Here is a 12,061-nt window from a genome sequence, read left to right as displayed (position 1 = left end):
TTAATTATTTTATTCAAATTGGCATCTGTTTGCCATATTACAAGAATTCTAAAACCCTTCATTGGTTCAAGATGCTATGTGGCCAGGAAAGAATTTAAGTGTGAATCTCTCTTTTTTTAAAAACAGACAAAATAGCTATTATGCAGGACTTGCAAATGTTTTACGCAACTTTTAATTTGAATGTTTCCTAAAATGATACTGTATTAATAGTTTAGCTAGCTAGTAAAGTTGTTATGTATTTGACAATGTGCTTTATAATTTGCCGGCAACGAAAATGATTTTTCTGTCTTATTGGCATGGTTTGAAAAGCAAGAATAATTTGATTCACATCTAGACCCAAGTTTCTGATTGGACTGAAGAACAAATCTGCATCTGTGACAGTTGGTCTTCCATTTGAAGTTTAGTGGGGCATAGTGGTTCCCGTCTAAAATGCCAATTACTTATACAGCACTTTGTGCATTTAGAGTGTGATGTGTCTTTAGTGACAAAAATGCAAAGGTCTTCAGAATTGTGATATACTGCATTGTAACATGATACGATAACTATAAAAAGAATGTGACAAAGGTAAATATTTTTCTAACTTGAAACTTAACTAAATTGTCAGGATGTTTTTTTTTCAATTGGCGATGATTATCAATTAAAACATTAATTTGATGTGATTCTCATGCAATTTTTTATTTGAAATTGTTTCTTATTTTCTACAGAGTGGTTCCATTAGTGAGTCTGATTTGGCAGGCCCAAAACCAGAAGCATCTCCTCATTCTCCATCGCCATTAATTTCTAGCAATCTGGAACGGAGGGATGTAAGTATTGTAGATCAATGCCAATTTCACCAGTTTTCTGATCTTTTCACCCCCCCCCCACCTTATCCCATATCCAACCCTCCAACTCGCCACCATCATCTTGAACTGTTCTACCTGTCCATCATCCTTCCCACTTATCCGATCCACCCACCACTCCAACCTATCACTATCGCCCCCCCCCACCTTCATCTACTTATCATGTTCCCAGCTACCTACCCCCCCATCACCACCCCCTCCCATTTATCTCTCAGCCACACACACTCCCCTCCCCCCATATTCCTGATGAAAAGTTTAGCTTTAAACGTCAACTCTCCTGCTCCTGGGATCCTGCCTGACTGGCTGTGCTTTTCCAGCACCACACATTTTGGTTATGATATAAGCACAACTGATTATCAAACATTATTTATAAGTTAGTTATTACTGCACTCAGGATCATTCAGCAAGTGATACCCAATTGCAGAATCACGCTTAACAGTAAAGGTTTTGCTTTGGATTTTGTAAGCTTTTGGGCTGACTTGAGTATGGTCCATAGTATTGACAATTCTGACCAACTGAGAAAATGCATTGATGATTTGATCGGCTATTATTGCTTCAGACCACTTATATTTTTGACACCACACTGGTACTGAAATTCATACACTGTGTTGCTCAGTAGTGTGGTAGGCAGTGTGTGTTTTTGGATTGATGGCACCAATGTATTAGTCAAAACTACCACTTCCATCTTGAGAAATAATGTGAAATGGTATGCTTAACTTGTTCAAACTCTCTGGTACTTTAAAGATTCATGTGTAATTTGAGTTAAATTGACCACTTTTGAAGTTCAAAAGTTGCAAATATTGACCCATTTGAAGTTTGCATAATATGTATTAAACAGTGATCAAAGTAGTTCGGCCATTGTCCTGCAGAATGGCTTTGATGCACTTTGTTTCTGACTAGTTAATGGTCATACAGTCATAGATATGTACAGCACAGAAACAGACCCTTCGATTCAACTCGTCCATACCAATGGTATCCTAACCTAATCTAGTCCCATTTGCCAGCATTTTGCCCAAATCCCTCTAAGCTCTTCCTTTTCATATACCCATCCACATGCCTTTTAAATGCTATAATTGTACCAGCTTCCATCACTTCCTCTGGCAGCTCATTCTATACCCACACACCCTCTGCGTGAAACAGGTCCTCCTTAGGACCCTTACATTTTTTCCCCTCTCGCACTAAACCTATGCCCTCTTCTTCAGGACTTCCACACCCCAGGGAAAAGATCTTGTCTATTTATCCTACCCATGCTCCTCATGATTTTATAAACCTCTGAGGTTACCCCTCAACTTCTCACATTCCAGGGAAAACAGCCAGAGCTTATTCAGCCTCTCCCTAAAATCCTCAAATCCTCCAACCCTGGCAACATCCTTGTAAATCTTTTCTGCACCCTTTCAAGTTTCACAACATCATTCCAATAGGAGGGAGACCAGAATTGCATGCAATATTCAAAAAGTAGTCAATTTGTACGAGTCAATGTTGGAGTCATCATTAGTGGATCCTCAACTAACATGTTGAAAGGGCGTACATTAGACTGCTGCATCTCAAAAGTGCATTTGAGTGCAGGATGGATCATATTAACATCTGTAAACAAATAACTACATGCAGGTGTAGATCCAAAGATTGGCATCCTTTTGAGTATGTATTGGAAATTTTCACGGGGTAGGAGGTTAGGGCTCAAATACACGTTTTTCATGGAAACTTATGGAAATGTTCACACCTCTAGGTGGATTTCATAGCAACATAGTTTTGGTGACATTGGAATTGAACTTGACTGTATGAGTTGGTAGGTTAGTAAGTTCAATAAATACAGATGCATTTTGTACTGGTGAGTGCAGGGTAAGAAGCTTCAGTAACTTACCTCTCTCTTCAGCAAAATAATAGAAACCCTTTTTGTCAGAGTTTTACTTTCTACATTCTATTAAGCCAATAGATTAAGCATAGTATTTCCCCAACAAAATTTCTTATTCGTTTCCTCACCCCAATTTTTATGTTTCTTTTTCCCCTCTGTCCTGAGTTGCCTTATGTGGAGTTTCGAGTCAGAGTGTGGTGCTGGAAAAGCACAGCTGGTCAGGCAACATCCGAGGAGCAGGAGAATCGACGTTTCAAGCATAAGCTCTTCTTCATCTTATGCTTGAAACGTTGATTTTCCTGCCCCTCAGATGCTGCCTGACTGGCTGTGCTTTTCCAGCACCACATTCTTAGACTCTGATCCCCAGTATCTGCACCCCTCACTTTCTCCCTTCTGTGGAGTTTCACTTATTTATCATTTATGCTATTGATTGGCAGACTCTTAACATGGAGAAAATTGTATTTAGACTTCATCCTTCTAAGGAAAAGCTGGATAGGCTGGGACCTTTTTCACTGGAGGAGTGACCTGAGAAGATTATAAAATCATGAGGGGCATTAACAAGGTGAATAGCAAGTGTCTTTCCCCTGGACAGGGGGAGTTCAAAACTAGAGGGCATACTTTTAAGGTGAGAGAAAAAAGATTTAAAAGGGATCTGCAGGGAAACTTCTTCTCGCAGGTTGGTTCATACGTGGAATGAACTGTCAGAAGAAATTGCAAATGAGGATACAGTTGCAACATGTAAAAGACATTTGGATAGGTATATGAATAGAAAAGTTTTAGAGGGACATGGGCCAAATGCAAGCAAGTGAGACTAGTTTAGTTTGGGAAACTTGACATGGACAGCTTGGACCAACAGGTATGATTCCGTGCTCTGATTCTTCCCACATAACAGCATAAATACGTCAAAGATAATCAAGAAGTAAACGGGACCTGTTAGTATTTGTCCTTTTCTGACTACACGACACCCCAAATGCCAACTGGCTAACTTATCACAGTTGGGGAATCAAACTAAACCAAATAGCATGTTTCTACACAAGACAGTGTTCCTACCGGCTAAACCTGTGAAGTTATGATTGTAGTTGAAGCATGGTGGAAAGGAAACCAATTGATGTGGTGCAATCTGTGCCCTTACTGTCAAGGGCATTTTTATTTCCTCTAGATTCTAGGCCACTAGACCCTCCTCAACCTTACCCATTCTTCAAGTCATGAGATTGAATTATAATTGTAAACTTGTCATGTTTTCATTGTGCGTGCAGTGCATCCCCTGGTAGGTAAAAGTAATGCAGCGTGAATAAGTTTCATTATAATTATGGACTTCAGAATTTGATTGGAAAATTAACTACAATTATAAACATAAGATTTTTAATATATTAGTAGAATTATTGAATGTTTCTACATGAAATTTGGATATGTGACCATTATAAGAAGGTTGTCTAACACTAGAAGATCTCTGGAAACCAACAGGCAGGATGAGAGCTCAATGTGGGAGTAATAACTTCACATTAATTACGGTCTTTGATGAATTGCTAGTCGAGGCATTTTTGGCATGCGATTTTTTTTTTTTACTAGAAGACTTAAGTAACATGTAGCAGAGAGATTGAATAGTTATTGTTGTAACAAATGAAAATTTTAATTTGCCCTTTATTAAAACCTGACATCATTTGATATTATGGATAGAAATAGAGTATTTGAATATTGAAATAGGCTAATTAATTGGACTTTGTTGTTCCTCTAGTGTCTTTGAGAATTAAACATTCCATTGCCTTGGCACTATGTATAAGTACTATAATGTGCTGTGGCTAACAGCTTCAAAAATGCAATTTTCAAAGCTACCTGAACTGACTTTGTGATATCATATCTAACTTTCCATTGGAAGGATAAGGTCATAATATGCAGACTCTTGCATTATTTGACTAGCAATAAAAATGTATCACCCCTCAAAAGTTGATTTTGTTCTATTATTTGTGACGAAATGAAAATGCTTGTAGTAAACTCATTGTTTGTGATGTTTTATAAATTTCAGGAGCCACTAACACCCCAGCAAACAGCTCCTGCTGCTACATCTCCTATATTTGTACAGCCAACGCCTTTGCCTAAGGTATACTTTGTTTATTTTTATAGTTGTTAGTAAAGGTGTTCATTTAGAAGTCCAATATTGATTTCCCATTTGTTCATATTGATGAAATTTAAGTGAAGATTCAGTTCTCAAGATCTCTGCCCAAATGCAGGTTTAAACCACAACCTCCAACATGGTCAAGGAGGCAGGTGCCAAATCCACCTAGTCTGAATGAGAATTGAACCCAGTTAGGCACCAATCTGTTCCAAGTTGCTATTAAGCCAACTGCCCCTTCAACCCCACGGAGTTGAAGTTATTGTGACAACACACATTGCACATGTACATTGTAGCCTGGAGCTCTAGATAGTGATGGTAATTATCCAATTATTTTACATCACATGGATGACCAAATGTGTGTCCCATTCTTGCTATCCACCATTGACTTGGTTGAAAGGATTTGTAAATTCATCTTCAACTTGTTTGATCACATTGAGTGTACCTTCTTTTGGCCTTCCAAGTCCCAGAAAGGAACTTGATCGTGGAGCACCAACTCAACCTGAAAATTCAACTATTTAATTGAATAATTTCACATAAAGATGCATGTTCAATGTTATTACACACTTCTGGAGTAGGTAGAACTTGAACTCAGGTGCCACACTAGCACTATACCATAAGAGCTACTTCAATAAAGATCTGATTCTGACCCACAGCAGTGTGGTTGATTCTTAATTGCGCTTTAGGCAATTAGGGATGGACAGTAAATGCTGGCATAGCTAGCAGCCCTCCATTCTGTGAATGAATAATAAAAAAAAAAGTAAAGTGTGTTTTTATTATAAAGAACAGCTATGTCAGCTTATCATGTCCCCCTTTGTACTTTTCTCTTGAATTCCTCAGCCTAAAGCCCATCAGGTCAGTATCAGAAATTTCTCAAGCCCTACACAGTGTAGCCATTGTACATCTCTCATGGTGGGTTTAGTACGACAGGGATATGCCTGCGATGGTGAGTGATACATCAATATTATCTATTCTAATACTTTGACATTCTTGGAATTCAATGTTTGATATGAGGTAAAACTATGTAAAGTTGTAAAATTAATTTTGCACCTGTGTTTTTAATGGCAACAAAATGTTAGTAAAATAGTTCTGTGGAAAATTGTGCAGTTATTTTACAATATCTAAATATCAGTTTAGATTTGAAATGTTATTAGTGTTTCACTAAAATCTAATGTGTTTGTTATTATGTCTCCATCAAAATAATTTTTCTTATTCCGTAGTATGCTCGTTTATATGCCATGTCTTGTGCAAAGACAGTGCCCCCCAAGTCTGCCCTCTTCCATCTGAGCAAGCAAAGAGGCCACTTGGAATTGATGTTCAGAGGGGTATTGGCACAGCTTACAAAGGCTACGTAAAGGTATTGAAATAATCTTTGGATAAAATGTTAAATTTATGACCACTGTTCCACAGATTGTTACACATGCTTGTTTAGTGTATGTTTAGTTTTAGCACATTAATGCACTGAAAGTGGCAAGAGTTTAAATAGATAGTTATTGCACTGTTTATATATTGTTGCCAATTTGAAGAGATGATCCATCTTAATTTACTCTGTAAATTGTACATGCACTATACATGCAGTGCTGCTAGCTCCTAGTCGTCTGCAGGTAAAAATTCAAATATTATACATTATTCAACCATTATATCATAGTTTCCATCATATACTTGACTACTGGTGTGAAAGAAAACCAATCAGTGTTGCAATCCCCACTGTAACTATTCTGGTTTGATCTGATATTGAAGTGGTTTGGGACAAATTCATTCTGGAACAGTAATATTGAGTATTTTGAAAAATGCAGCTTTTTGAACCTGAATAGTAGAGCAGAAAGAAAAGAAAAATAAAAAAAACAGCATTAGGAAGCACACTTAATTGTGTAAAAAGTAAAATTGAGAAAGGGCCTTGTGCCAGGGTTATTGAAATTTGATGATGACTAAACAATCTTCAGTTCCATTTACTTATTAATTTTATTTGTTTTCTCAAGGTTCCCAAACCCACAGGAGTGAAGAAAGGCTGGCAACGAGCATATGCGGTGGTTTGTGATTGTAAGCTTTTTCTATATGATGTAGCTGAAGGCAAATCTATGCAGCCTGGAGTTGTTGCTAGCCTGGTACTGGATTTGAGGTAAGTTTTCAGATTTAGTGCAAATAGTTAAATAATTGATAAAATGCATAATATTAGTATTTTAATTCCTCCCTTCATTTGATCAAAAGAAATTCTATGTAAGCTGCATTCAAGTATTATCAAAGCAGTAATTTGTGTGTGGTTGCTTAATAGTTATGTAGCTGAAAATGTGTTGCTGGAAAAGCGCAGCAGGTCAGGCAGCATCCAAGGGGCAGGAGAATCGACGTTTCGAGCATGAGCCCTTCTTCAGGAATGAGGAAAGTGTGTCCAGCAGGCTAAGATAAAAGGTAGGGAGGGGGGACTTGAGGGAGGGGCGTTGGAAATGCGATAGGTGGAAGGAGGTCAAGGTGAGGGTGATAGGCCGGAGTGGGGGTGGGGGCAGAGAGGTCAGGAAGAAGATTGCAGGTTAGGAAGGTGGTACTGAGTTTGAGGGTTGGGACTGAGACAAGGTGGGGGAAGGGGAAATTAGGAAACTGGAGAAGTCTGAGTTCATCCCTTGTGGTTGGAGGGTTCCTAGGCGGAAGATGAGGTGCTCTTCCTCCAACCGTCGTGTTGCTATGGTCTGGCGATGGAGTCGTCCAAGGACCTGCATGTCCTTGGTGGAGTGGGAGGGGGAGTTGAAGTGTTGAGCCACAGGGTGGTTGGGTTGGTTGGTCCGGGTGTCCCAGAGGTGTTCTCTGAAACGTTCCGAAAGTTGGCGGACTGCCTCCCCAATATAGAGGAGGCCACATCGGGTGCAGCGGATGCAGTAAATGATGTGTGTGGAGGTGCAAGTGAATTTATGGAGGATATGGAAGGATCCCTTGGGGCCTTGGAGGGAAGTAAGGGGGGAGGTGTGGGCGCAAGTTTTGCATTTTCTCCGGTTGCAGGGGAAGGTGCCGGGAGTGGAGGTTGGGTTGGTGAGGGTGTGGACCTGACGAGGGAGTCGCGGAGGGAATGGTCTTTTCGGAACGCTGATAGGGGAGGGGAGGAAAATATATCCCTGGTGGTGGGGTCCGTTTGGAGGTGGCGGAAATGACGATGGATGATACGAAGTATCTGGAGGTTGGTGGGGTGGTAGGCGAGGACCAGTGGGGTTCTGTCCTGGTGGCGAGTGGAGGGGCGGGGCTCAAGGGCAGAGCGGGAAGTGGAGGAGATGCAGTGGAGAGCATCGTCGACCACGTCTGGGGGGGAAATTGCAGTCTTTGAAGAAAGAGGCCATCTGGGTTGTTCGGTATTGGAACTGGTCCTCCTGGGAGCAGATGCAGCAGAGATGAAGGAATTGCGTCTCCGCCGCATCTACTCCCAGGAGGACCAGTTCCAATACCGAACAACCCAGATGGCCTCTTTCTTTAAAGACTGCAATTTCCCCCCAGACGTGGTCGAAGATGCTCTCCACTGCATCTCCTCCACTTCCCGCTTCCCCGCCCCTCCAATCGCCACCAGGACAGGTCCTCACCTACCACCCCACTAACCTCCATATACATCGTATCATCCGTCGTGATTTCCACCACCTCCAAACGGACCCTACCACCAGGGATATATTTCCCTCCCCTCCCCTATCAGCGTTCCGAAAAGGCCACTCCCTCCATGACTCCCTCGTCAGATCTACACCCCCCACCAACCCAACCTCCACTCCCGGCACCTTCCCCTGCAACCGCAAGACATGCAAAGCTTGCGCCCACACCTTCTCCACCCCCCCCCCCCCCCCCCTTACTTCCCTCCAAGGCCCCAAGGGATCCTTCCATAGCCCCCACAAATTCACCTGCACCTCCACACACATCATTTACTACATCCGCTGTACCCGATGTGGCCTCCTCTATATTGGGGAGGCAGGCCGCCTACTTGCGGAACATTTCAGAGAACACCTCTGGGACACCCAGACTAACCAACCCAACCACCCCGTAGCTCAACACTTCAACTCCCCCTCCCACTCCACCAAGGTCATGCAGATCCTTGGACTCCTCCATCGCCAGACCATGGCAATACAACGGCTGGAGGAAGAGCACCTCATCTTCCGCCTAGGAACCCTCCAACCACAACCCTCAGACTTCTCCAGTTTCCTCATTTCCTCTCCCCCCACCTTGTCTCAGTCCCAACCCTCAAACTCAGCACCACCTTCCTAATCTGCAATCTTCTTCCTGACCTCTCTGCCCCCACCCCCACTCCGGCCTATCACCCTCACCTTATCACCCGCACCTTAACCTCCTTCCACCTATCGCATTTCCAACACCCCTCCCCCAAGTCCCTCCTCCCTACCTTTTATCTTAGCCTGCTTGGCACACTTTCCTCATTCCTGAAGAAGGGCTCATGCCCGAAACGTCGATTCTCCTGCTCCTTGGATGCTGCCTGACCTGCTGCGCTTTTATAGCAACACATTTTCATCTCTGATCTCCAGCATCTGCAGTCCTCACTTTCTCCTAATAGTTATGTAACCTACCATTAAGGTTTACTATGGCTTTTTTTAATTGGAAGAATCCAAAAATGACTCGGCAGTTGTAGCTTTCCATTGCTTACAAACTAAATGCCAAAATCTTTAGATCAGCACCAGTTTTAGATTTTGCATTAGTAAGCATTCTGTAGGCATTCGTCAAATCCCTTGCCTTCATTGTTCAATACCTAAACATATTATAATGTGACTCTCATGTCCTGACCATGAAGTCCTCATTGTGTAAATTGAATATTGAGATCTCACATGAGCGATCTGTTTCTGTCATTGGTTCTGCATTATTTGAGGAATATTCTAAGCTGAATGGGCGAATTGTATACGAAACAAAAATTATCTATTTTGCCTATAATATATATAGACAATAAAGTTTATAGGAAATTTAATCTATGCTGAAGCACTTCTCATTAGCTAGAAAATAACAAAACATATTACGTACTGTTAGTGTCTTGTTGTAAGTCATTAACTATTAAGTATCTCAGTTGTCAATGCCGAATGTCAATAGAGTTCTCTGCCTCTGTGCCTGACCTCTACCTTGGAGTATTGCTGTCAATACACAAAGCTATAGATCTGACCTCTGATCATTGCAATCCCTATTGAGCAGTTCTTGCCTGGGGATGATCAACTACTGCTCTTGGAATTTACTATTGTCAGTCTAGGTGTGGGCTCCTGGCATTTAGTTGTGTTTTTCACAAGACTGACTTCATTGAGGTCACTGCAACAAATTATTTACAAATGTCTTAATCAGTCTCATCTCAAACTTAATGTGGTATACAGGAATACCCTCATTAGCCTTCATTTGCATTCCCCACTGCATTCTATGAATTTAATCGTGCGTGTGCAATCTAAATTAATAAATATCTGTAAATAAGTTTCTCTGTTTCTTTTATCTTGAATAGTTTTGACAAATTCGTTATGTAAATTATTTCATCAAACAAGTTCCTTCCCATCAAAATCAGAAATTGCTGGAAAAGCTCAGCAGGTCAAACAGCATCTGTGAAATCAAAGTTAACGTTCTGAGGAAAGGTCCCAGACCTGAAGCATTAACTCTGATTTCTCTTCACAGATGCTGCCTAACCTGCTGAGCTATTCCAGCAATTTGTTTTCTTTCTGATTTACAGCATCCACAGATCTTTCAGTTTAAATTCTTTCCCAAAACGCATCTGTTTTTTAGGATTTTCACAATTCTTCCACCAAAGTAATAGTGGGTGATTGAGAGTCCTGTGGTCTTTTATTTAATCTTTTTCTGAATCAGAAAATTAGATGCAGCTTTATAAATTTGAGAATAGCTTTCAAGTATTTTACAACTAAGAATGAGGGCAGTCATGCAGCTTCCAAAGATTATCCATAAAATCAGTTTATTTCTCAGCTGCACTACATCCAACCATTGTATATGCTGTTTGTTGAGGGCCTAGTAAGTAGCCAGTGCTCATTCTGATTGAGCTAAATAGCAGAGGTTGGGATAGCTGATAAAATTTACAAAAGGGGCACCCTTTTTCTGAGCTTTTCTTTAAGCTTTCCTTGATATGATTATTCACATCAGATAAGGAACCAGGCAGTGACCATCTCCAACATGAGAGTTCAACCATCAACTGCTGATATTCAATTGTAATATCATCACTGAATCCTCAACTGTCAGCACCCTGACAGTTACCATTGTCTGGAAACTGACTGGATCATTCCCCAATGATGTTAATACAAGAGCAGGTCAGAAGCTAGGAATTCTGTGGCAAATAGCTCCCCATCAGTCATCCAAACACTTGTCCACTATTGACAAAGCATAATTTAGGAGTGTGATTGATTACTGTTCACTTCACTTACCTTGTTATATACCTTCCAATGTGTACCATCTGCAAGATGCAGTACAAAGCCTTTTTCAATACTACCTTCCAAATCTAAATCTCTACTACCTAGGACAAGAACACAAGTACATGAGAACACCATGACCTGTAAGTTATTCAGCATCCAGACTTGGAACTGTATCATTTTTTTTCTCCACTGTTGCTGGGTCAAATCCTGGAATTCACTTTCTAAAAGTACTATGAGTGATTCTGCACCCCAAAGGCAGCTGTGGTTCAAGAATGCAGCTTCTACATTCTTCAGATCAATTAGAATTGGGCAATAAATGCTTGCCTAACCAATGATGCTGACATCCTGTTTATTTAGATTTGATTTTGTTTTATTCATAATGATGTGATTATCATTGTTAAACTTTTTTTATTTGCAGAGATGAAGCCTTTTCTGTGAGTTCAGTGTTTGCATCTGATGTCATTCATGCTACCCGGAAAGATATTCCATGTATTTTCAAGGTTAGTATCAACCTCACGATAATTTACTTTTAGTTATTCATGTTTTTGATTATCTTTCCTGCCATTGTCCATATGGAAATGTGGAGCAATGGAATTTGGGCTCAAATCCAACCCAGGCTTTAGGGATGAAAATCTCTTTCACATGCCATCTCTGAGATTCTTATAGGAAGTGATTGGTGACATAGTGTGTATTATCCCTAAACTGGCAAGCTCAATCAGAAATGTCTGAAGTATGTTGTTGAGTTAGTCAGTGTGATTTTTGTCCTGTTGTATTGCTGGAATTCTGTTTCAAGATCAAAATGAGACACCATTCTTTAACAACCGTTAAGGAGCTTTTTGACAAAGCTTATTGGCGCATTGTTCCAATGTTAAAAGAATATTATAGGAACTATTAAAAGCCATGAATG

The 12,061-nt window shown here is 40.7% G+C and overlaps 1 protein-coding gene across 4 annotated transcripts in view; it reads left to right on the top strand.

The window, feature by feature from the left end:
- cdc42bpb (CDC42 binding protein kinase beta (DMPK-like)) overlaps positions 1–12,061 on the top strand; it is a 206,776-nt gene that overhangs the window by 168,880 nt on the left and 25,835 nt on the right. For all 4 annotated transcript variants that reach the window (XM_043697465.2, XM_043697467.2, XM_043697466.2 and 1 more), the window contains 6 exons: positions 705–803; positions 4,715–4,789; positions 5,642–5,747; positions 6,022–6,158; positions 6,781–6,920; positions 11,573–11,654. In XM_043697465.2, coding sequence (XP_043553400.2) covers positions 705–803; positions 4,715–4,789; positions 5,642–5,747; positions 6,022–6,158; positions 6,781–6,920; positions 11,573–11,654 — 639 coding nt within the window. The remainder of the gene's footprint in view (positions 1–704; positions 804–4,714; positions 4,790–5,641; positions 5,748–6,021; positions 6,159–6,780; positions 6,921–11,572; positions 11,655–12,061) is intronic.

Source organism: Chiloscyllium plagiosum, unplaced genomic scaffold, assembly GCF_037043375.1.
Source record: "Chiloscyllium plagiosum isolate Xiang-an unplaced genomic scaffold, Cpla_swu_hap1 HiC_scaffold_8, whole genome shotgun sequence".
Taxonomy (NCBI): domain Eukaryota; kingdom Metazoa; phylum Chordata; class Chondrichthyes; order Orectolobiformes; family Hemiscylliidae; genus Chiloscyllium; species Chiloscyllium plagiosum.
This window is presented reverse-complemented; position numbering and strand designations above follow the sequence as displayed.